Source organism: Catharus ustulatus, chromosome 2, assembly GCF_009819885.2.
Source record: "Catharus ustulatus isolate bCatUst1 chromosome 2, bCatUst1.pri.v2, whole genome shotgun sequence".
In the NCBI taxonomy this organism is placed as follows: domain Eukaryota; kingdom Metazoa; phylum Chordata; class Aves; order Passeriformes; family Turdidae; genus Catharus; species Catharus ustulatus.
The window spans coordinates 16974735-17000681 of record NC_046222.1 but is presented as its reverse complement, the minus strand read 5'-3'; the positions used below and the strand labels follow the sequence as shown (position 1 = coordinate 17000681).

At 43.2% G+C, this 25947-nt stretch overlaps 1 protein-coding gene across 1 annotated transcript; it reads left to right on the top strand.

Annotated features, from left to right (window-relative positions):
• The first annotated feature begins 970 nt into the window (after positions 1-970).
• On the top strand, positions 971-25947 carry CD96 (CD96 molecule). The gene is made up of 13 exons (XM_033052998.1): positions 971-1042; positions 3646-4074; positions 6668-6777; positions 8216-8438; positions 12494-12549; positions 14423-14513; positions 14843-15019; positions 16183-16236; positions 17446-17490; positions 18383-18457; positions 23383-23472; positions 24528-24651; positions 25694-25947. Exons 1-13 carry the CDS (start codon positions 985-987, stop codon positions 25800-25802), a joined length of 1641 nt encoding a protein of 546 aa, XP_032908889.1. The 5' UTR covers positions 971-984; the 3' UTR covers positions 25803-25947.

Genomic DNA, 25947 nt, shown 5'->3' with positions numbered 1-25947 from the left:
GAAAGAAGCATGACAAGCAACACCTCAAACCTGTTTCTTTCTGAAAAGCTGCCAAGAGCGGCAAATTTGCATGACTTGCCTGCAAGGAGATGCTTTGCTGGCAGGTGTGTGCCTAGCTCATGGAAGTGCAGCGAGCTTCCAGGACAGCTCTGAAGGATGTACAGGTGACCTGCAATAAGGACAGCTGACAGAGCTGTCAGGAACCACGTTCTTCCACCTGGGGGTGCTGCCATTACCAAAACTGACAGCTGAAGGACACTACAGGGATTAACCACACCAAGGGACATTGTCGCATGTGATACTGGGATTTGTCAAAATGAGGAAAATCATTTCTATTCTTCTTAGGAAGAAAAAGGAGGGGGAAGAGTGAATGTAGAAACTCTTACTTCAATCTGTTTAAATTTCTGGAGCTTGTTTTTGATGTTTTGCTGTGTTTTTTAAAGATACTGAGTTGAGAGCAGAGAATATAGAAATAGTACATGTGAGACTAGCACAGGAAGGAAATGAAGGAATAAGAAAATCAGCTTTTTTGTATGCTGTCTACCATACAGTGCACAGTACACAGAATAATCAGGGTTGGGAAAGACCTTCAAGAACAATTCCAACAGCTAATCTGAGACCATCATAATCATCCTTGAACCATATCCCCAAAAAATACATATTCAAACTTAAGTACTTGGCATGTGGCATGTTTCTGATAGTGTATAAACCAGTAAACTGCTTACTCTGAGTTAATCTGAAAAGACAAATGAAAAATTGTTTTTCAGCATGGGCTAAAATGTAGATAATGTTTTTGTCTTAAAGGTTTCACAAGATGTACTTATTTTATCACTCTGGCAGGAAACTGAGGCTTTGGTTTAATGAAGCATTTCTTTGAAGTCATGCTGAGTGACTGTGCTGCACATCTGCCTGTCTGCACGGGGCAGGCCACTTCAACTTCCTTTTCTGAGAGCTGTGTGTTCACCAGAACTTCATCAGCTGAAGATGAAAGCAAGGTGGCTCTTCCCTCTCTTTTGTTTGCTCTCAGTGCCCAGTGTCAAAGGTAAGCTTGTCAAAATGACACCTTGACTCAGTTTATGGTGGAGGGTGGTGAGGGGCAGAATGGGATTAGTGGGTCTCACTCGGGTGAGCTGTAGCTGCTGGTGATGATCTTCTATTTCCTGACAACTTTCTAATAACCCTAGTTAGAATGTGCAGCTAGTAAGGAGTAAATGGCTTGTGCTGAGTAGCAGATTACTTAATTCAATACACCTAGCCTGCCAGAATAATCCCTGGGATGAGCTCACTTGAAGTTAGGGCAATGTGTGCTCCTCTCAAACGGGCCAAAAGGAAAACTGCTTTCAATGGGAAAATAAAAAATAGCTCTCTGTCTTACATACCTGTGTATGCAGAGAGAGGAAGAATTGAAACACTTCAAGACAAGAGTAAATTGTACAGGTGTAACCCCTTAAACAGATTCTTCCCTTCCTCTTCTCCACCTAGCCCCATGTGCTAACATCTGGAGAAACAAGTTTGTCATTCAAGTAAAACATTCAGAAAAGTTGACAAAGGAGGGCTGCTTCTTTGACAGAGGGAATTTAAACCAAAAGCAATCTGAGGAAAACCAAGAGAAAGTATGATGTTCACAAGCCCCCACCCCTTCAAAATTCTGACCATGATAAATGCAGGAATACTTATTACCAGCTAGGTAGAACAATTTTGTAGGATACACAGTTTTCCAGTTAAGAGGGAAAAAGTGCAGGTATTTGATTAGCATGGAAGGATGCATCTCACAATCTGCAATAGGCTGTTCTTTTTTCTACATCACTGAGGCAAACTGGTTCTTAAAATAAAAAAAAATTCATATGTGTATTCATAGAAAACAGAAAATCTTAAGTGCAAAGAAAGGAAGAGAAGCCTCAAAACATGCACATGTAATAATTAAATAGCAATTACAGAAAAATAGGAACTGGGTTATTTTTCCCCTTGAGGATGAAATCCTCACTGAAGCCACTCAAAGGTGAAAGTGGAGGCCTCTATGTCCTTTGTGGAGATCAGACTGGGAGAGTGATCTAAATGTCTGGGAGTTACTCTAAGAAATTTCAGTTGGAACACAGGTATGCACTAATGGAAGTATTTGATTTTGAAAAATAAAGTTGACATTAAATGATTTTTTTAATATTGAGATGCTAGCAAAAAGCTAAGAACTCTTGCACAAAATGATTTCAGTTAAGGGAATCTAATGTGCTAGGCTACTAAGAAATAATGCAAACTAAAATGTTGTTTCTACATATATAACACTTTAACTCAATATAAATTACTCAAGTGATTCTTCATAGGCGTCCTTTATATGATCCTTAGACCTCAGGCAGCATCAGCATGAATATAAGAGAAAAAATGCTGTGTGTCTTTTGCTTGATAGTCTTGATTGCAAGATTCCTAATTGCTTTTTTCTTAACTTTTACTGATGCAAAACTTGTGGTGAAATCAGAGAGCATTTCCTATAATAAGCTCCTTAGACTAACAAAAATAGTTTTAGTAATTTTTCTCACAGCACAAGGCTGTGAGACTTGTCATTCAGTGTTATTTTTGTTTACCCTCTTACATCATCACATCTTTTAGAATAAAAGATGAGCAGAGCACGCGCAGCAATGAAGCAGCAGAGGTTAATGCTGGCCAGGGCCGTTCAGGAGCTTTGTTCTCCACACAGCTAGTCTCCAAGTGTCCATTTCACCACCCACATGTTATGATACACAGGGAGGATGAAACGGAATGCAAAGTGGGGCAACAAGTCTGTACCTAAGGACAGCTGCACAACTCATTTTTTTTCTGTGGAGCCGCATGTCCTTTTGGAAAAGGGACTTTTGGTGTACAGCTCTCTGGGAGTGATTGATTGCTCATCTCACTGCAACAACCCCCTCCATAAATTCTTCATCTCCTTGAGTTTGTCAGTGCCCTGCACTCAGGGGTTTGGGGACTGCAAGACTCTTACTCATAGGAGGGAGAAAAGGATATAAATCAATTCTAGTACAACAGCAGCTAAACCAAGTGGTACAGGCTCCTGCTGAAAGCCCCTTCATTTCATCGATCCATTACTCCTCTATATGGCACACTAAGGACTGCCACCTGCTTCATGAAATTAATTGAGGAAGAAACTCCACACACCAGAGCAGCTCTCTCTGACACTGAGACAGGCACTCCTTTAGGACATGCAGGAGCTGTTTAATAACTTGGAGAATGGCTTTCTCTGCTGAAGCCACAAAGGCAATGGGCAGGGGGATGGTGCAGGGAATTAGCCAGCGGGGATAGCTCATTTGTTCTTGCAAAAAGAACTGGGGAATAACTTCACCCAGCTTATGCTTTATTTATATTACTTGAAAGATTTTCATTTTCACAGAGGCCCTCAGAGCTCTCATTTCTTTCCCACAAGTGTGACAGGACCTCCCTGGCCTCTTCCAGACACACATGCATTGGCTCTCCCAGTTTTCTCTTTGCAGTCTGTACTAGTGGAGATTTGCTGTAAATCTTCCTGCTGGGAAGTGTGGTTACAGTTGTAGGGTCTTCATAGTTGTCTGTGGCTAAGGCATCAAATCATGTCAAAGATGGACTAGGAAAAGCTTTGTTTAAACATTACTTGCACTGAAAATGATCCTGTTTGTTTTTCAGGCCAGACTGCAGATGTCATTACCCAGCCAGACGTGGTCCATGCTCTGCCCGGTACTGATGTGACCCTGGTGTGCATGTTCCCAAAACCACCCACCACCCACATCATCCAGACACAGTGGTCCAAGATTGAGGATGACAGCCCATCTACCAAAATAGCTGTGCATCACCCCACCTATGGCACCCATTACTTCACGTTTTCTGAGGCTCCTTACAGCTTTTTGGTGTCCTTCAGCACAAGGAGGTGCTGTGGTGGGGATGACACTGGGCCCTTGTGTTCCACCAATCCAAATGCCACGTCTGAATGCAGCTGGTGGGCTCTGCATCTGGAAAATGTTACCCTGTCCCTTAGTGGGCAGTATGAATGCACTTTTGCTACTTACCCATATGGGACAAAGGCTGCAAAAATTCAGCTTACTGTCAAGGCAGAAGGTAAGTGATTGTGAATGGGAATTTGCTTTTCCTGATGGGGTGGGGGGAGATATCAGGATAGATCAACACAGGTGATGGTGACTTGTTTGGGATTTACAGTGAATGTTGCTTATACAGTTTCCTATTACCAGGGACTCTTTAGCTGCTTTATCCAACTCATTATTAAGAAACCTTATTTGTTTATATGGTGGAATAAAAAGTTAGTAAAGTGAAAAAAGGTGGTGAGGTGGGCAGTTGCTGCATTCTCATTTTGGAGAAATGTTGTGGAGGAGAGTGGGTGAGCAGCTCAGGATATGGTGGGACTAATGATGGATCTTCAAACCATGCTGTGCTGCTGCTGTGGGCTTGCAGCACTGGGCACCAGAATGAGAAAACACCCTTGTCTGATTGAGGCTGAGGGCTGGCATCTGCAGGGCGTGCTGGGTGCTGGCTCCATGGAAGAATATGTGTCCTCATCCTGGAGCACTGGACCAAAGTGAGAAATTGCTGAGGAGAATCACAGGAATGGAGATTTGGCTGCTTCTGTCAGGCCAAAGGAAGCTGGAAAGCAGCATGACTGCTCTCAGTAAGCAAGCCTCAGGGGAGAGTGTGAACTCTAGGGAGGATATGCAAATTATCCTGGTAAAGGAACAAATTTATTTAAGTCAGATGAGAGTTGATTTGACAACAAATAAAACAACAGTGGCAACTGTTAGTGTGGCAACTTTGGGAATAGCTGTTTAGTGTCAGCAGTGAGGGCAAAAGCCCAAACTGCAGTGAAGATGGAACTTGGCAGGGGTATTGAGCAAGCTTTTTATTGTGCACATGGGGAACTGTATTTAATGACCCCAGGTTTCTGCTAGCAGCTCAAGGAGGATTAAAGTAAATACAACAAACCTGGCACTGTTTCAGTTCAGAGTTGCGAGGCCACCGTGCTCACTCTGCTTGTGCCAGGGTGTAGACACAGCAGACATTCAAGAGTTAGGAGCAGGGTGGTGCAGGTTATTTTAGGGGTATTTTGGTGTGCTCCCACTGCCCTTTTACCTACACCACAAGGCCAGACTGGTGGTCCCCATGCTGGACCACGTTGCTCCTGCAGCAGGAGGAGGTGCTGTGCAAGATTCACATTCAGGGGTGTCTGACACTGATGGCCCCTGCATGGCAGTGGCTCCAAGCATTTTGGTGCTGTTATCCTGGAGCCACATCTGGGGCAGCCCTGCAGCACCTGCTGCCCTGATGAGCTCAGAGAGGCAGAGTGAGAGCCAGCAGCTCTGCCCAGCCCACAGAGGATGGGTGTGTTTGAACAGCACACACCGAATAATTATGCCAAAGCTGAGGCTGCCACTCTACACACGGTTTGGGGGTGTGTTGTGGTAGGCTGCCCTCTTGGAATTTCCCTGTGCTCCACAGGGCAGAGGGATCAAGGGGAGTGCAGTGAGGTACAAACCGTGCTGGTAACCCCGTGAAACTTCCCACACTTCTGTTCTTCATGCACATTTCTCTGTCCCTTCCTTAGCACAGTAACTGTGCTAATCAGGCATTGTTTTTTCCTCTTGCCCTTGGTTGATACAGACAGGTTTCAGTGCTGTTATTGCTGTCTGCAGTGTGGGCAGCCCTCGTTCATGTCAGCATCATTGTGGCTGTTTTCAGTAACTACAAGTGCAGCAAGCTGTGCTACTGGTGACTGCTTGATAGAGAGAGCTAAAAAATTGACTTTGCTACCTTTTGCAGGCTTGTGTTTTAAGGTAACCAAATCTTTTGCAATGAACCACTTTGACTCAACAGAGGGCAAAAAACCTTAATCCAGCCCATGAGTGGGATGGATAAAGGATAGTCTATGATGAAGCACAGTTTTCATTTACATCCAAGTGAAGTGAATCCAGATGCACTCCGGTTGTAAAAAGCTCACAGAGCAGCAGCCCTTCATGGGACAGACAGACAGACGGACACAGAGGACTTTAGCCAACATCTGGACCACAGCAGTGTTCTGTTCACTCTGCCCAGCCTCCACAGCTGGATGGAGCCCTGGATTGACAATGGGTAGGGCTGGAGGTGGTGAAATGGCTTTTAAAATGGATGAGAAAGGAAAGAGTGACAAGTTTTGTGGCAGTGGGAAGGTTGGAGAATAACAAAAGAAGCACTTACACTGAAAAACAGGGTTAATCTTAACCTGACATGCTGAATAGCTTGCTTAGTGAAAAGAAGGTCTGCAGATATCTTCAGAGAAAAGGAAATAGAGGTGCACAAAATTGATGTGAAGGTTTATTGCCATTGAAAAAAAATTTGAAAGATAAAAATTGAAGCTTGAAATTATTCTCAGCTCTGAAAGGAGACATCATGATCCTTCAGTTAAGAAAAGCTTTTTTAAGAATTGCCAAAAAATTCAGGTAATTCTGTGAATTGAGTCATGAAACTGCAACTAGAATCAAAGGCAGGGATTTCATTTTAAAAATGTGTCTGGGGCTAATGGTTGAAAATTACTGTTCCCTTCTAAACCAAAAAGTGCCTGTTCCTGGAATAGAAGACTAGTCAGCATTTGTTTTCAAAGCACAATGAACATCATGTTTCTGATTTTCCTTCTTGGGTTTTGTTTTTGTTGTTCCAATGGTAAAAGAGGAGAGGCACTACCTGAAGAATGTGTGGTTAAAGCAGACTTTAGAAATTCCATGCCAGGGGGACACGACCGCAGAAAATTTGTCCACTTATCCTTTGAAATGGCTAGTGGTAAGTATTTTTCACCTGAGATATAAAGTTCAGAAAGAACTACTGGGTATTTTTGCAGATTGAAATGAAAATGTTCTACTGTGTCCTACCTGCAGAACCTGCTAAAAAACTTATCAGTCATATTGGATTGTGATAATAAAGGGGAAAAGTATAACAATAAGGTTGCAAAATATACACTGTAAATAATAGCTGTTAAGGAAACAAAGAGGAAAAATTCTTCTTAACTGCTTTGAATTTTTCACGAGCACATACAGAGCAGGTCTAGGGAAAGTGGCCAGTATAACAAAATTAAACATTTCTTGTGTTGGATTTTCAGTGAGGTTTTCTGTGGTGAAGCTTTAGTATCTGAAAAATACATGGTTACTGTGAAGATACTGAGATATCAGGCTGCTTTGACATAGAAAAGAAAGGTACTGGCTAATGCTCTTGGTCTTGTGAACCTCTGCATCACAGATGCCAGTGAAGACATGCAGACCCAATTATCCAGCTAACATGAAAAACTATTTTTAGGCAATTTTCTGTCAGATATGAAGCTTGCTGTATTTTTGTACTTCATCTCACTTACTGGATAAATATTTATATGCATGTTTTAATGTAGCCTTTTAGCATTCATTTCAGTGTGTACAGATAAGTATCAGTGAGCAGTGTCCTTGAGCTTTGCCTGTCCATTTATATATGAGAATCTGTAACTGTTGAGAATTTCCTTAAAGGTGACTTTCAAACAGCTTCAGTTTTTTAACCTTCTGTCCTGATTCACTATCTATTTAGATCTCCATTTTGCAGGTGATTCTTAATATTTAAATTTTAAATCTTTTTGTAGGGAACACCCTTCCCTTTACTTTGCCAGTTCACTCTAAAAAGTAGCAGAGGAAAGGGAAGAAAGGTCAGCACAATGATATATGTGCATTTCCATGCATCAGACAGAGTAAAGCTTGCAAATATGTACTGAGGCACAGATGTCCAGGACATGCTGGCTGTACTTATAGCCAAGGCTGGCTGCCACACAGACAATAAGAGAGATAAATTTTAGTTATTATTATCAGGTTTTTCTACTTAACATTCTAAAAGAGCAAAGTTTTCCTGGAAATTTCAGTGGTATTTAATATGTACGGGATGTTCAGCATAACTTAAAGACTGGTACAGTGAGAAAGCACCTCTGTTGCTCTCTCTGCAGGCTGCAGAGATCAGGACTCACAAGACACAGCTATTTATTCCGTATTTTATTGTCAAGATGATGACTGCTCTTGGTATTGAAGTTCTGACAGAGAATATATTTGGGGGAAAAAACCCAGATGTTGCAAATGTCCACTTACTACACAATGTGCAAGGGAAGCTTTTCATAGTGGGAATAGAGTTGGCTTACAAAAATACTTGTGTGTATGTGTGTGTGTGTGTGTGTGTCTGGACATCACAATTTTGTGGGTTTTTCTGCATACAGGGTGAAAACGGGAGGAAAGAGGAACTCGTGACCAAGGAGCCCTCCTGTCCTGCTGTGTACAGGAACAGCAGCTTGCTGCATGGCCAAAGAGTCCTCCTGGGTTTGAACAGCACCCTCAAGGTTTTCCCCACCAAAATTACTGATGATGGCAGAGTGTTTTCCTGCCACGTGCTGTACCACCCAGAGAGAGTCCAGAGGAGCAGCACCACTGTGAGAGTGTTTGGTAAGGGGATTATGCCAACTGCCTTGCACTTGGAAAGGTGACACTCCTGTCTGGCTCTGAAGCCAATAACTTTTGACAGATATTGGTTTTTTTTAAATATAAACATATTTACCTCGTCATTTTTTCCTCTGCAATGATGTAAAATGTTAGTAGATAACCCTGGAGTTCTTGGAAGAATTTGAGTTCATTCCTTCAATTTATGGCAGAAAAAAATAGCAGATTCATTGCACATTTATCAATCTCACTGTCATTTACATGGCAGGGATCTTACCCTGATGTGCAGGCTTATGTTGGGATGTTGTGGGTTACAGGGAAGCACACTGGTCAAGATCTCTGTGTCCCAATGACCATGCTGTCTGCAGCTAGGAAATCATGGCCAAAATTTAGTAAACAGTTTGGGACTGCAGCTGTAGCAAAATCACATCCTCAAAGGCATGTGACATTCAACTGCTGCCAAAGGCTCTGGATCTGGGAATGAGGGTCCTGGTGGGGGTCCCAAATTGGTCAGGAGTGGCAAACATGTGGGCTGGCATTTTATTTTGTGAGCCTTCTCCATCTTTAGTTACTCGCCCTATTCCCTTTGAAGTGGCTTAGGGGCTGCTCTACTATCACTAAGATTCAATTGAATCAGAAAATTGCTGCCCACTTGAAAATCAGGCTTTATTTTCTCTTTAGAGATCAGTTGGACTGGAAAACATATTTCCAAAGCTCTGAAAGTAAATGAGTATTAAACACTGGGCCTGTCAACAGTCCTTTGACTGTAGCTGAATGTCCAAGGAAGCCCAAAGCTTGAGGATGGCATGGCCATTCAAGGCTGATGCTCTGAATTCAAAGAAAGGTTCAACAGGGAGCAGCTGAAAAAAAGCAAAATGTGACTGGGGGCTGTTGGTCACTGATGTAAAAGAAATTAAAATAGAAGCTAATGGTCTGAAACCTCCTCTTGCATTTGCGTGATTCAGACACCTTTTAAAATCATTGCTCAGATAGCAACAGTGTTACCTGGGTAAACATTCAAGGATACCAATGTGCTCGAACTCTCTTCCACCACTGCTGATGCTCTTGCCTAGATTTGTGTGTCTATTACTAAGAGGGTGCTTTATTTGGCTTTTTCTCTGAATTACTGTGAGATGCGTGCTTAGCTGTGCACGAACCCACATCAAAATATCAGCACAGCAGGGTAGAGAGGCAAACCAGAGAGAGCAGCTGTGTCCCTCGGTGGTGAACAGTCTGCATTTCCCAGTAAGTGCAGCTGGCTTTGGGTGCTGTGCCACCAGCCCCTCACAGGGGTGCCAAGGGCAGAGCTGGGTGCAGGGGCTCCTGAGAGCCCTGAGGTTTGCAGTGGCTGCTGAGGAAAGTCTCTCAGACCTCAGGTAAGTGAAGTCCACCACTCAGAGGAAGTGTGCTTTTGTGCTCCCAGCCCTTTCATGTCTGAATTTCACAGGTGAAATAACTGTTTTGCATCCTCACTCTTTCCTGTCACCATTTGCTGAAGTCATGCAAGTCATGAGGGTTGCACCGTCCCAGCCTCTCTCCATTTGCTCTCTTGTGCTGCAGCAGGAGAGACCAAGAGCAGAGGGCTCAGAGCCTGCCCACATCCCTGTGCAGCACTGGCAGAGACACCCAGAGTAATCCAGCCCTCTCTAGGTGACACCTGGGGACAAAGAGTCTTTTCAGATGGCAGCACCTCTCTTGTTCCTTGTGCTGACCAGGGAATAAAGAAATGAGTATTTGTGTTCTGGCAGTTAGATCCAGACTCAAAGGGGTGGGACAGGACCTGAAGACAGTATACACACACGAAATCAACAGCACCTTATGTTGGTTATAGCTGTCATCCTGGCCTTTAGCAAGGACACCGCTAGGGGAAAAAGCCAGCTGAAATCTGGGGATGTCTTCCCATCTTGGCAAGCCAGCATCTCCCCTGTCACCCAAACACTCAGGCCACAGAACCCTTAAAAGTAGGGCAGGGAGGGCAGGCAGCTACTGCAGCACAGAGCTGTGAAGGACAGGAGGAGGAGAGGGAAACTCCTCTGAAAAATACTTCAGGCAGGGCTGAACACAGCGGAGACAGGCCAAGTGTGAGGGGTGCCAAGTAGGGTTCCCCCACAGTTGCTTGAGGTGGCACAAATGGGGCTGAGAATTGGACCAGAGAGGATGGAGAAGGCATGAAAAGATCTCTCAAGGAAGTTAAGAGTCTTGGTATGTTGGGTAAAAACAGACATTCAATAAAGATAGCTTTTTTTAAGAGCGTTTGGATTGAAATACTTTTGGATTGAAATACTTTAAAATATTTCTTTTCCAGAGTAGAGTTCTTTTAGATATGAGTTTCTGTGGAAAGGTATGGCCTTTTCATGTCTAACTCCGCCAAATATTGATTTATCCTTTCTGTAAGAGTAAAAGCTCAGCAGCAGAAACTACTGAACTAAATATTGAATTTCTGCTAGATCCAAAACATTGGTAAATATCCTAGCAAGACAAATGAATGTCAAAGTGTTAACAGGGGCTGAGATGTTAATTGGAAAAGATCTACTAGAGCTATGCATGAGAGCTGCCTGTCAGAACAGCTGCCCAGCAAACACATCTTCTGAGAAAGCAGAGGACAGAGCTCAATACAGGTGTGGAAAAGCATCCAGACATCATTCAGCCTCCCAGCCAACTTCTGCAGTGATTAGAGGATCCAGTTTACCAGACTTTCCCCTGTATCTGAAAAAGTCTGTCTGTCTTCTGCCAGCTCCATCTTCTGCCAGCTTTGCCATCTGTATAGTTTTGGCAAAGAAGAAAGAATGAAATCTTAGGACACTCATTTCCTGATAGGAGGAATCTATAAACCCCACCCCAGCCCACCCTTCAAAAAAGAAAAAAAAAAAAAAACCAAAACACAGAAGAGATTTAAAAAACAGGAAATTCCACTCAAAAAAGTACTGTAAGTCCAGAAAACCATAAGGCCATGATAATTAAATGTAAGTCATGCCCAGACAGAATGCATCAGTAACATCAGGAAGAAAAAATGGAAATTAAAAATAAAGTCAGGGGAGTCCTTGGTGGATTAGCTGTATAAAGCAACAGGGAAACCTGAATAGTTCACCTCAGGGGGGAATGTAATTAACTGAGGTGGTCCTGTATCAATTAATAAGGTAATAAGGTAAGAAAAAGAGAAAATTATATTAATGGTAGAGATTAAAGTGCAGTTTGTGTTGGAAAGATAAAGAATTTTGGGTCTCCACTTGTTTCCAGTCCAGTTTCAGGGCTCAGAAAGGGCCAGAAACCAAATTTATCTGAGGCTTTTGAGATTTTGAGTTATATATATTAGCACAGTTTCAGTAGTCCTTAGTTAATAAGTCAGTCAATATTGCTCCAAACCAGGCATCCCAATGGCTAATTTAGAAACATAGTTTACAGAAACTTATGGTACCTGATAGCTTTAATTTATGCAGTTAGAAATATAAATATACAGATAAAAATATAAATATACAGCTGTGCCCAGAACCAGAGAAAATGCTGCAAAACCAGAAGAAAACAGGTTTTTGTTTCATGTGGATGTGGTCACCATTGCCCTGCTGCTCTGCTGTGAGGGTGGCCAGGCAGGAAGCCTCTGTGGGGGGACACTGTCACACATCTGTCCAGGCAACAGCACGTGGGGGGCTGGCACCCAAAATCAATCAGCATTTTGGGGATGGTTAAAGCCTTTGGAGATACCTTTGGAAAGCACACAGAGGAGCCAGCTGGGGTGTGTTTGGTCTCATGGGAAAGGTGGCTCTGCTGCTGGAGCTGTGACTGCAGGATGGTTTCAGTTTGTTCCCCCAGCAAAGGCACCCAAGCCTAGCTGGGGTAGGTGGTGAAATGCATCCTGGATCCTGTGGCAACAGCTGCTGATAGTCTTGTAAACCACTTCCTTGACCTCAAATTGCAGCTGTGCACACTTACCTTGCTTGATGTGTGGCTGGAGGTAGGATTTAATTTCCACTCTTCTTATGAAACAAGGCTGTTAAGCGCTATTAGAAGCTGTTACTGTGATTTGCAGTGTCCATTTCACTCATACATTTATGTTTGCTTTCCAGCTTTTCCTGAGATCTTCATTAGCCTGCAGGAGGGCTCAGCCAGCACCTCGCACAAGGTGAGCAATTTTGGAGCTAAGAGTGATGCCAGTGACTGCCACAGTGCCACCCCAGCAGGGCAGGCAAGCTGAGCTGAACCAGGCACAGGAGGCACCTCCAGAGGGACTGAGCTCCCAGGGCAGCAGGCAAGGCATTGAGTTCACATCAGGTGCTCATGCCCTTTGCTCTGAGCCCCACAGCAGGGAGCACAAACCAGAGCTGGCTAAGGCTAAGGACTTCTCTGTTGTGCAGGCTTCTGCTTTAGTTTTGGTAATGGCAAAACCCAAAAGTCTGCTGGATTGCACTGCTCATGCTTGGCACAAGATGTATTTGTGGCTCATCTGACTGACTAGAAAGCCTCTCTGGCTGTTAGCTACGGTGCTTTGCTTCCTGTTCCATCTCTCCAGGTTAAAGCTTTGGATCTGCAAGTATCTCAAATCAAGAAGTTTTTCATTGAGAACAGAGCTCATGAGCAGGCAGAACCTTGTACTATCCATAACCACCACTTCACACAATCCATGAGTCAGTGGGTTCTGCAGACTGCTATAACTTCCCTGGTTCTACCAGAACCTATTTCTGGGTGTGGTGTTGGACATTGCAGCTTTTGTCTCCACTGTCCTGTTGAACAGAGCAAGGGGTGCTGCTATCACAGGACTGAGAAATAGAAACTCCCCCAAGAACCTCGGTCTGTTCTTCAGCTCCAAACAAAAAATAACTTCTTTACTTCTCTTTTCTGCCTTTTCTTTGCAGGGCTTAAATCTAGTGAGGCTATCAGATTTGTATTTCTTTATAGGAAGAATTTCTAAAGTATTATGACCTAAAAGTGCCTGAAAAATAAGGGAATAATGACGAGGAAAATAGGAGAAAGTAATTACACTACAAGCTCAGGTGCTGTTTACCATGGCAGGGAAAGAGTTTCATCTGGATACTTTCAGTCTTCTGAAATGATTGACTTCTGCTGGCTTCAATACATCAAGCTTGCTTTCAACTAAATGTGAGAACCACTTTCTTTGAATGAGGGAGCAAGAGAGGTTTGTGCTGCATGAGTAGCACACGCTTTTTTCTTCTGTTGAAAAGAACAAGGCCATTTCCCTTATAACAGTGTTTAGTACTTAGCAGTGTCATAACCTGCTAACTAAACATAGTTGGGAACGTCTGGGCAGCGTGAGGATGAGACCTCTCACCCTGCTACTGCCCAACCCTTCATCTAGCCTTGAAGCTATTGTTTGCTGAGAAAAACTGGGCACAAACACACAAATTGTTCTTTGGAACAACTGGCATAGAACCAGCATTACTGTGTCTAAAGTATCCAATTCCTTGCGATTTCTGGAAATCTCTTACATATTGTGTCTGCTACAAAGGTATCCAGTTTTGTACATTCAACATATCATTGGGCTAGGCAGTCTTTTTTGTGGGAATTGTGTCTCTGTCTGCCTCATGAAGAAAGGATTTACATGGCAATCAGAAAGTGTCTCATTCTCCTCACACACACTGTGCCCTTACCAATTCAGTATTTTTCCATGTGAGTGTTTCGTGCTGGGAGCAGGAGAGTGGGGGGATCACTCTGCATCTCTCCAGCCAGAGAATAGGACTGGAGGGGGTTGGAATCCTGACACCCAGGGCAACAGGAGTGTCCCTGGGCACTCATTCAACAGTGTCTGCAATCAGGAAAAAGAGGAGAGTGGGCAAGGAACATAATAAAAGGAAGCAAGTGCTTCCTTCCAGAGCAGGACTGAGGAAACAAGCACTGTCCATACAGGAGTTTGGAAGTGCCAGCCAGGAGAGAAACATAAGGAGCTTGCCTAAGATATGTACCTACATATATGTGTGTGTGTATATAATATAAATATATATATATATGTAACCTAACAAGTGCCTCGTGCTGCCCCCCAGCCCAATGTGAGCTGTGTCGTGAGGAAGGCGTTCCCCAAGCCAAGGCTCCTGTGGTACATGGACAGAGCGATCCTGACGGAGCAGCCTGGAGGTAAAGCAGCCTGAACACAGGGAACCAGCACAGCTGCAGCAGTGTGCCAGGGAAAGTCATGGCTGGTATCCATTCCTGCCACAGGGATCCTGCAGGTGCCAGGAGAGAGCACCAGGCCTCCTCAAAGGGAACAGCTGGCCCAGCCAGCCCCCTGCCAGAAATGGGAATTATGGTTTGGCATGACCACACCATTCCTGCCAAATCTTTGCCAGTGTCTCAGCAAAGAAGCCTGGAACCATATGAGCTTGCTTTCCTATACCAATATTCTGCACAGCTCTGACTTATAGCTTGGAGTGTAACAAGAGGGTCTTTTCTTTTCTTTCCCCAAGAAATTTCTGTGGTACAAGAAGACTTGCAAGACAGTGAAGGTTTCTATGAGTTGAGATCAACACTGATGCTGCAAGGCACCCATGAGACACAGAAGACATTCTCATGTGTGTGTCTGTTTCCCTTCCTGGGAAATGAAACAAGGAATATTTCATCAGAAGAAATATTTGTTTCCTTCGGTAGGTTTTTCATAGATAGAACATATCTAAAATGTTAAGAACACCAAACACATGTATTCTCTTGTTATTTAAAATACTGAAGAAATGCTGACAGTATAGATGCTTTATTGTACAAGTTCACACAGCTTAAACTCTCTGGCAGGTTTTTTGGCTCAAATCTCTGCTCAAGTCTCTGAATGAGCTAAGAAACTCCTGCACAAACAGAAGACACTTGTTTGTTTGGGCAGAATCTTGCTGTACTTCGCATTCCCCAAAAATACTCTAGCACAGCCACATGGCACCTGTGAGCTATTATAATCATGCATTTATCACAGAGCACTTGTGGCTCCCTGGAAAATCAAATCCTCAGACTCAGGGCTACGTTACACACCTGCAGTAAAACATGCAAAAGGCTGCACCTCTGTGGATAGTGCAGAAATTCCCCTATAACCTGTGCTGTAAGAATTAGCCACATGATTAGGGAAGTGGGGAGAAATGCTGTCCTGCTTTTTTTTGTGAAAGTAGGAAACTTGGCAGCACAGTTTTCAGCACCTCTGAGGATGCAGGGTGACTGGTGAGAAGGGCACACAGATTTTCTTTAGCACCCTCTTGTGCATGTCTCCTCTTCAGGTGCAAATGCATATTTATACCTTTTTAAATTTTTTAAGTTATGTATACTACCTGCTGCACAGACAATACAACTGAGCTGCTGACCCTTAGCAGCGTCTAGGGGCATCTCACCTACCCTGGCAACTACTTGCAGCTTAGCTGGGCTCTCTTGTGTATGTTCCTGTTGATATGTTTTTCCACAAAGAAAGACTGCAGCAAAAGCTTACTCCTCTGGAAACACAGCTTCAGAGGGGAGGGAGATAAATCATGATTATTTTCTCTAAAATTACTCATTTCCCCCAGTTTGCAGCTTTCTAGAAATTTATTCACATGGAAGAGCTGTCAATTAAAGCAGTCTGTGTTCTTGCCTGCAGACTATGCTAATGCTAAGATACATCCACTCTGTCTAAAAATGTTAAAGTATTTAGATGTGACAGAAAGGAAAGAATTACATTAATTCTCAGCCATACCTTCTATGAAGGTGCACAGTGTGACACAAGCCTAAACTAAATTTTCAGCCTTTATAGCTACTTTTAAAAACTACTTTAATCTTTCTCTTTTTTTTTCCTTTACAGACAATAAGTCTGATGAAGCCTCAGCTGAAGTTTTTACCACCACAGTTTCAGATGGTAGGATAAATTAGAGAATAAAATAACTTGGGTTGCGTTCGAGGTGCATTTACAACATCCTAAAGCTGTTGTGGCATTTACTACTCTAAATGGGTAGTAATGAACCCCTTTCTGCAGCTTTGACTTCAGAGAAAACACTATAAACCAATATTTTGGTGATGTAATCTATTCTAATTAAAACCAAGCATAATTAAACTCTAGCCTTGAGGGGCACTTAATGTTATTTCTGATGCTTCAGCTGGTATTTGAATATAGCTCTTTCAGTACTGAACTAATAATTAAAAATAACAGCGCTGCTAATGGTTCTACCTTCTGCTTAAGTACAGAGCCAAGATCCTCAACACTTTCACCATGTTAAAGAACTGAAAGGATGTTTCTTAATTTGTGTAAACTTGGTAAATCCATGCTCTTCCCCAGCAAGTTTGTCTTATTATCAGCTTACTGCAAACAGCTAAATGTTCTCTCCACACCTCAGCTGAAGCCCTTTGGAAAAATGTCTCCTGAGCAGTTTGCTTTGCTCTGCTCTGCACAGGAGGCAGCTGTACTTTAGCAGGGGGTTACATGAGTGTGTCAGAGAAATGCTGTAAGTAGATGGCATAAGAAAAGTATGGGTTTTGTGGGAAAAACTTCTGCAAGTGCAGCTTGTGGCAGGCCCTGGGGGCTCAGCCAATACCCCATTGGGCACCAGAAAACCATCCCAGATATTGGGGGCCCTTGAGAGAGGGAGATTTTTTTCCTCTGCAAAGTGCACTCAAAGGAATAGCAGCTTTCACCACCCTGCTTCTCCTTGCACACTCTGAGAGCCCTCTGGGAGCCAGGCACATCTCAGAGAGCCTCACTGCTCTGGTGTTTAGACCTCTGGTATCTTTGGTAAGGAGTCCTTTATGTCAGCCAGCTACTGTGAAACCCCAGTTAGGGCAGGCAAGGCTAAAATTGGAATGCAAATGGAAGAGCAGCAGCCAAAGGAGGTTCAAGTGCTAGCCCAGAAAAGCAGCTGCAGGGTGGATCATCACCTGTCTGTGCTAAAATCCACTCCCACCCAATGCCCTCCACATCTGCCTGACCAGACAGAGGTACTTTGTCTGTCTTTCCAGATATGTTTTTTTAGGTGTGATACATTTAATTCTTGCTCCTGAATCTTTCAATCACCTGCTTTCCTAAGGGAGAATATCTTTCTCATGCTGATTGTTTGCTTTGATTTGTTTGTAGACTTCAGTAATTCAACACTTACATCAGCTGTCACGACAGCCTCAGGTAAGGGGGAAAAATACTTTATTACTTATTCAATATATGTGGTATCTCCACTTGACCACTGCCCAAATGTCATGCCCACAGAGTCAGAGATGTGACAGGCAAAGGTCAGTGTGCTCTGATACTGACAGCACCAGTGTGCTGCTGCTTGGGAATCTGTAAGATGTGAGGTTACCCAAGCAGAGATCTAACAGAAATCTTGCTAAAATCTTGCTGTGTTAGGACAGCATGTGAAACGGCTTGCTGAATATTAGATATCATTCTCTTATGTATTTTTACAAAAGTGAATAATATGCCTATAAAACTGTAAATAAATTTGTCCTGTGGTGACAGAGAGGTGCATGTGAGAGAAAAGTTAAAGCCATTGCTTTTCCTCAACCCAACAGCAGGGCATCATTCCCATTCATTAATTATATAACTAGCTCTGTTTTACCAGAGCATGGATACGGGTAATTACATAAAACTATCTTCAGCAAGAGGAAAACTCACAAGAGCAGGTGATCTCCTGGGCTGATATGGCTGTGGCCTCTTGTCAAGGACCATTTCTGGCAAGGCCCAGGCTGAGCTGGGGAGCACCACATTCAAGTGCACGATCCACCCCAGAGCAGCCAAACTGAGCCCTGTGTATAAAAAGCACAAATAAGCAAAGCCTGCGGCCAGCCAGCGGGGAAGGGTCAGCACTGATAACATCAGCTGCCTGCAAGTGCCCACTGGAGTTGTGAAATGTGTTTTGAGCATTTAGCCTTAACTCCCACAGCAGGATTTCTGCTGCACAGCCTGCATTTACCCAACAGCCCAACGGCAAGCTCTTTGATCTAGGTTGTTTTGTGATTTATTAACATTATTTTCTAGAGAACCTATCGACTAAATGTGATACCATGTAAACTGTCTTTAGAGCACCAGCCGACATCTGTGGCCTCTCTGGATTTCACAAGTCAGGCAAATTTGGCTCCTGCTTCCACAACACAAGGTAATCAATTGAATCAAACGGTTCCCTCTATTGCTTCAACAATGTAGAAGAAAGACACACAAAACAATAACCATCTTACTTTTTTTGAAGCAAGAAATTTAATGTCCATTGAAGCACACTAACCCCTGTCAGTGTAACCACAGTTCAGGAATGAATATATGAGAAAATACTGTCTTGATTTTATCTTATGTGTAATGATCTGTTTAGGATACAGTCATTAATTTTGGCAGCTGAACAGACATTGAGTGTTATTAGTGTTTACAAAGAAGTTAATTAGTGTTATTATAGTGCTTACAACGAATACCCATTGTCTTTAGGTAAATATCATACCTAAATAGAATACTGGAGGAAAATACTAAACACAAGGCTTTGGCCTGCCCCAGGAGAGCTCCTTGGGAGCTGAATCACTCAAGTAAAGCCCAGGGGCTTGCAGAGGCTTGACTGAGATATGCCAAGGCAGGAGCACAGATTGCAGCAGTGTTGAAATGAAAGTTTGCTGCTTTTCACGCTGTCTTTCCCAACCCCAAAACAGAGGCCCTTGCCTGGCTGACAGCGGAACAGCAAAGTTGCTTGTCCAAGGGGACTAAAAGCCTTTCCATCTCAGCACAAATATTCACAACAAAGGCTATAAATATTCAATGTGAAAAGAGAGGATTCTCCTCTCTGAATTATACATTTTCTCTGGCTGAGGTGGTATGAGGTCACACTCATATTGTAAGGTGGTTCTGAGCCGTTTTTCTTCTGCAAGTAGCCCAGGAAGCAATTGCCTTTTAACCAGTGGTCCCAACGTGTGCCAGTCATGGCATGACAACCCTGAGTTAGTGCTTCTCCTCCCTGCTCACTGCTGGTCCTCACGCTGCTGCCACCATCAGCTCCTTGAGCAAATCCTCTGGGCTACAGCCAAGACTGGACACCAAGCCCAAGCCTTCTGTTTTAGTCTGCTGGTTTGGTTCAGTTCCTGGTATTTTGCAAGTTTTTAATGAAAATCTAAGAGACAGCTGAGGATGGATATGAGAGAAGAGTGCACACATATAGGCAAAAGGAAGAGGAGGGGAAGCAAAACCAAGGCTTCTAAAACTGTAACCTGGTCTGGTTTAGCTTCCACAACCTCTCCAAAGATTTTTCCAAAAAATGAGACAGTTGTTAAGAAATATGGATTCTTTTTAGTAAATGTGAAGTAGTTCTGTTGGGTAAAAGAAGGTCTGTGTGCTAGCCTCCATCTGTCTGTGTTTGAATACCAGATAAATAGCTAGCCGACCTCTAGAAATCTTAGCACTGAAAAAATTGCTTAAAGGAAAATATTAAATTAGTTGGTATTTGTCATCAGACATTGCAGGTGTGACTCTTGTACTCTAACTTTTTCAAAACTTCCTTTTACTGGTAGGGAAAACAGTTTTGTTCCACTGGAGCTGGTCTAAATTCTGATTTATGTATGTTTGTTCATCGCTCTACTGGTCTCAGATCGAAACAAGCCAGTGAACTCAAGCTCCTGAGTTTCACCTGAAACTAAGCTGAAATATAAAAATGCTTCAAATGTTTTCTCTAAGTTTATTTACATATGTCAGCAAAACTCCTCTTGAGTTTCTAGCTTGTGACAGGCTTTCAAACCAGACACAGCATTGTGTAGTGCCTGTCTGAGGGAAGCCAGCACCTCGAGTAGTGGGCTACACGTTTGACCTCATTAGTCAGAAAACAGGGAAGAAAGAGAAAAATTGAAAGAAAGGGAAAATTAAAAACTAGTGGTACAGTTCCCTAAAGCAATTTTTACAAGCTGGTTTTCAGCAGGAGCACTGATTTCTACCACAGAGGCAAAAGGCTACACCAGTGCCACAGCATTCAGTGAGACTTTGGCAACAGAGGAGACAACATCTCCTGTGCTGCACAGGATGCAACAGAGCAGTTATGGAGCCAGAGTGCAAATGCTGCACCAGCTTAGTGAATGTTGGCCTGCAATCTACAGTAATCTGGAGCATCTTGCAAAAACCACAGCAGCAGGTGGTCAGGTCCTCAATTTGTGATGGGTTTTCTCAGAGCATTAGCTCTGTGGTGCTTATTTTCAGCTGCTAGTTGAGAGTCAGCACATTACCGTGCAAAAATTATTACTAAGCATGGAAAAGTTGTGTCTGAGCAGAGGCCAAAGTCATGTGGAGTAGCATGTACCAGATTTCAATACTTCACAGAAGCAATTTCAGTTCCACTGAGTTAGAAGATAAAGGCTTGGGTCTCCAAGCTGTCAAGGATTTGCAGTGGCAAAGAGGAATGAAAAAACATTCGAGTGTCTCGGTTTCATTAGACATATTTATTCTAATAATATTACAATTGAGATAGTTGCTAGGCAAATGTAGTGAGTGGTGAAGGTAGTTTATAGATGAAATAAATTGCCAGAGAAGCTAAATAAAATCGCAGAGCAGCAGTGAAATAATGAGATAATGTGGAGTAATAAAGGCTGGCTAATAGAACATTGAAAGACAGCCTCATTAAAGATCAATAAATCAATAAAAAAAAGCCCTAGGGTGAACATTTTTTCACTAGTCTTTCCCTTTAGAAAATCTCTGCTCAGCAGTACAAAGCCCAAAGTGACTTTCTTTTTTAACATCTTGGTTTGCTTTTGTGCTTTTGGAACAGGCAGGACCTGTCAATGTGCTTTTGCATTTGCATGGGAGTTGTCTTTTGGCTGAGGCACAAATGTAGCAGCCGCTCTCCATGTTGTGAATGTATTTTTGGTAGCACTCTGGTGCTTATCTACCCTCATACAACCAGAGCCTTGTGACAGCTTCTAATGCTTCACAACTCTGCTCTTGCACAGCTTGCTGCTTGGGATTTTTGCTAAAAGCCTGCTGAATTTCTCTACTATTTGCAGGGGATACTGTGCATTGCTCCACTCATCCATCCCACATCCCTACACCTGTGCCTGCCTGGACACCAGCTAAGAGATAATGGCCTCAAAGGGTCCTCAGTCCAGCAGCTGTAATTGGGGGCAGTTTCAGAGCACACAGGAGCCTGCTGAGGCACACACACATATCCCTGTGGCCTCCCAGAGCCATTGGGCTCCTCCAACAGTGATTACCATTATCATTTTGGTCCTGGGATGCTCTAACACAAGCCATTATGTAAATTAGAATAAACAGTGCTCATCAATGTGCTGTGTAGAGCACAGTGCTAAGTGTATGTCCTTTTTTTTGTATGTAACTTTGTAAAATGCCATGCATTTAAAAATGTGAGATGTGTCATGCCTATTCATAAAAAGTCACACTCCTAATAAGCAAGTAGAAAAGAATTGAATTAATATCCAAAAATCTCAGTTAATTTTTCGAGTGTCCTAAAATTGGACAGATTTTCATACATCTTTTTAATGCTCATATACACACACATGCACACACTCTTGAACTCTCAATTTCCGACAAAGCCAGCAAGCGTCTCACAATAAAGAGATTTTCTTGGCTCTGTCTAGTTAGTCATTAACATCATTTAAAGCTGGATTTTTCTCTTGGATTTATAAATCAGCAGTTATATCAGGGACTCTCAGGTTTCTCTGTTTTCATTTGTTGTTTGCATGAGAGAAAGTAAAAGAGTACAAAATAGCCACAGTAGAACCTAATGAAGTGGTCATGTACAAGGTTGTAAGATAATTGAAGGTCATAATTTCCTTTTGTACAAATTTGAATGATTCCACCACTGAATCCCCACATCAGAAGTGCCATGGGAGATCTGGAAATGTTATGCCATTGTCTAGCTAAGTATTTTAGCTATTATTTTGGAAACTGTGAATGTGGAGATGGCTAGAAAAAACAGAAGTTTATCCTGATGGAACACTGATTTAGACATCAGTAGGTTCGCTGTTTTAGGAAGGGAAAAAACTTTCTATAAATAGATGATAGATCATTCTTGTGGTTCAGACAGTACTTGACAGAGGAGACTGAGGTTTTGCTCAGTCATGACAAAGGCAGACTCTTTATGTTGCTACTAAGCCACTTCATATCTTTATGTTTCTCATTACCATCAAAGAGGTAAAAAGCTTATCATTCTCCCAGACAGCTGTGCAGCTCAAAGCTGGCTCAGTGCTGTCTTGCTGGAACATCTTAACATTTCCTTTCCTTTCCTTTCCTTTCCTTTCCTTTCCTTTCCTTTCCTTTCCTTTCCTTTCCTTTCCTTTCCTTTCCTTTCCTTTCCTTTCCTTTCCTTTCCTTTCCTTTCCTTTCCTTTCCTTTCCTTTCCTTTCCTTTCCTTTCCTTTCCTTTCCTTTCCTTTCCTTTCCTTTCCTTTCCTTTCCTTTCCTTTCCTTTCCTTTCCTTTCCTTTCCTTTCCTTTCCTTTCCTTTCCTTTCCTTTCCTTTCCTTTCCTTTCCTTTCCTTTCCTTTCCTTTCCTTTCCTTTCCTTTCCTTTCCTTTCCTTTCCTTTCCTTTCCTTTCCTTTCCTTTCCTTTCCTTTCCTTTCCTTTCCTTTCCTTTCCTTTCCTTTCCTTTCCTTTCCTTTCCTTTCCTTTCCTTTCCTTTCCTTTCCTTTCCTTTCCTTTCCTTTCCTTTCCTTTCCTTTCCTTTCCTTTCCTTTCCTTTCCTTTCCTTTCCTTTCCTTTCCTTTCCTTTCCTTTCCTTTCCTTTCCTTTCCTTTCCTTTCCTTTCCTTTCCTTTCCTTTCCTTTCCTTTCCTTTCCTTTCCTTTCCTTTCCTTTTTCTTTTCTTCTTGCTTTCTTTCTTTCTTTCTTTTTCCCTTCCCTTCTCATAACATTTAATTTTATAAAAGCACATTTTTTTTATCTAACACCAGGTTGTAGGCCAAAAATTCACTTGCTAAGTGAATTTTTACACTCTGATCCTGGAACTTGATTCCTGTTTTCAGCAGGTGGAAAATAGAGGGTTCAAAAGACAACCTTCATTTTCAAAAAACCAAGTAAGTTACTAAAAATGTTCTGCGTCCATGTCGTTCTAGGTAACCTGTCCTACAGCATCACAGACCAGACAATTTCAGTTACCAGAGGAAAAGATTTCTCTCCTACCAGCAGCCTGCTGAACAGTACTGGTGAGACATCATCCTACAAATCCTCTTCTTTCAGCATGCCACTGCAGAAGCACAAAACCTGGAGCATCATGTCCATTTGACCAGGGGATTTCAAAAAAAGGGAAAAGAGATGAAAAAAGGAGTCACAGCTGCTGTGTCCTCATACCACAGGTTGTGACAGATTTTGGCATTCCAGCCTTGTCCCCCTCTCTGCAAGCAAAGCTCCAGTGAATGCTTTCTTCCAGCAGCAAGGTTTGGCCAGTGACACTCGTGTTCCCCAGGGAAATCTCATGGCTCGTGCAGCGTGGTGGCCTGGCCACAGTGCTGGCTGCCACGGTGGGTAAGACTCAGCCTGGTGACACACCAGAGTGGCCAGCCTTGCACAGGGGGTGATGCCAGCACAGCAGGAGGTGACACTGAGGCACATCACCCATGGAAATCTCTGGCACCCAGCCACTGCTGCACCCTCTGGCAGCTGGAGGAGGACTGTGCTCGTCTCTCTTCTCCATACCCAGGACCTGAGGGCTCCTCTGTCAGCACCCCAAGGGTGGCTGTGCAGAAGGGGGAAGGGGAGAGGAATCCCAGCACTGCAGTGGGGAGAGGCAGCTGGAATGGGACTGGGATGCTGTGCTGCAGACAACAGCTCACCTCAAAAGGCAGCTGAGCCCTTGGCCAGACGTTTTGGCAGGGTCTGGTACCAGTGGTGTGAAAAATCAACCATTGGGAAGGAGAGTGCTGATGTGCCCATCTGTGACACGCAGCTTCTCACAGAGCAGCTCACAGGGGAGCAGAGAAAGGCAGTGGGTTTTGGATTAAATGCTCCCTGGGCTGTGCCTAAATAGCCTTGTCAAGCAAACCAGTGGGTGGCTGAAATCAGCTCACACACCCAGTCAGAACAAAAGTGGGCTAAGTCATAAATCAGAGCCGCAATGCTTGGAGTTTGGGATCCTCAGCCTGGTGATGAGGGGCTGCACTGTCACCAGCGCTGGCAGGGCAGGGAGCAGCCAGCCACAGGCAGCCAGCCTGGATCTCCCTCCTCTCTGAGGACTCAGGTGAGCTCTGTGTGTCCCTTACAGGTGATGGGAGGAACACCAAAGCCAGTCGCTTCCCCTGGCCAACAGTGGTGGCTGTCCTCCTCCTCCTCTGCACCTCTCTGGTAGCTTTAGTCATCAGGAAATGGTGTCAGTACCAGAAAGAGATGTAAGTACCAGAGAATGGAGCCACAGGGGTGGGAGGGGTGGCACAGAGGGTAGCACCAACTCTAACCCAGCTGTTTGGGTTTGCACCTTTTCATTTGAGACAATCCATAGCACACAAGGCTTTAAGTGCATGGATCACTAATGCCATTTTTTTAATACAGCAGTATGTAAAGTGGAGTGTTCTCAGTCCTTTCATCTGTTCTGTGGGTTATCTTTAAAATAAACTTTAAGAAAAGAGCTGCAGTGCAGCTTCAGGGTGTAAGAGAAGAATAACAGTCAATTTTTGTCCCCAGAGCCCCCCATTTCTATTAGCCTCCCTGCCAGCTGCTTTTGCTTTCTCATTTTCTATGGTTACTTGGGGACATGTTTTAATGAAATTGTACTTCTAGGGCAGCTCTATTTGAGTTTTGAATAATATATGTGAAAGTAGGCTACCCGAAACTCAATCCCAGTCAAAGAAGCAATGAGTTTGTAATTATTACCAAAGTTAGACTCCCTACTAAAGCACGCCAAGATCTACTGGTGAAAGCAGTATCTAAGAGACAATTATCTTAAATCTTACTAACATTACTAAAATACTCAAAAAATCATAATTAATCACCTATGATTCTAGAAAACCTTCTTGAAACACAACTGCAAATCCTGTATATCAAAGGTAAAAACAGGATTGATTTTTTTAACTGATTTGAGATGGAACCTTTCTTTATAAATTGATCCCCAAAAAAAGTGGAAGTCTAAATACACTTTCAGAGAGCAGTGTGAGCAAATGGCCTGTGCGAGGGTTTTGAAGGGTTCATCAGGACCATGTTCTGTTCTTTTAAAACATGAATGAAGTAAAACTGTGAGGTGGGAGCTAAGAAAGCCAAATGAATGGCAGGAGGTGTGCTGGAGTTATAAAACAGACTCAGGGAAATCACAGTTTGTAAGAGCTAATGTCAGGTGTTCTTATGACTTAGTGCTAATCCACCTCCTCCTGTGAACATTTTACAACTGTCTTTTATGCTACTTTTGTGTGATAGCGCATTTTCTCTCTCCTATTTCAGTATGAACAGACCTCCGTCTTTCAAGCCACCGCCACCTCCAATAAAGTACACCTCCATGGTAGAGTCTGATGGGACTCCCCCATCCTGCCACGAACTGGAAAACCTCTAACATCACCTGTGTAACACCCCTTGTGTAGCACACAGAAGGCTGACACAGTTAAAAGGCTCTGCCTTTAGAACAGGAGCTTGGTGTTAATGACCCTTATTAAAATTCAGAGCTCCTACAGTGACATTAATTTTGGAAGCTGAGCACT

What these genes read in the sequence shown, in the direction of transcription:
- CD96 (XM_033052998.1), top strand. Translation starts at nt 985, where the DNA reads ATGAAAGCAAGGTGGCTCTTCCCTCTCTTTTGTTTGCTCTCAGTGCCC. An exon ending in GCTTACTGTCAAGGCAGAAG is followed by an intron (nt 4,075 to 6,667) that starts GTAAGTGATTGT and finishes CAATGGTAAAAG; the next exon opens with AGGAGAGGCACTACCTGAAG. An exon ending in CACCACTGTGAGAGTGTTTG is followed by an intron (nt 8,439 to 12,493) that starts GTAAGGGGATTA and finishes TTTGCTTTCCAG; the next exon opens with CTTTTCCTGAGATCTTCATT.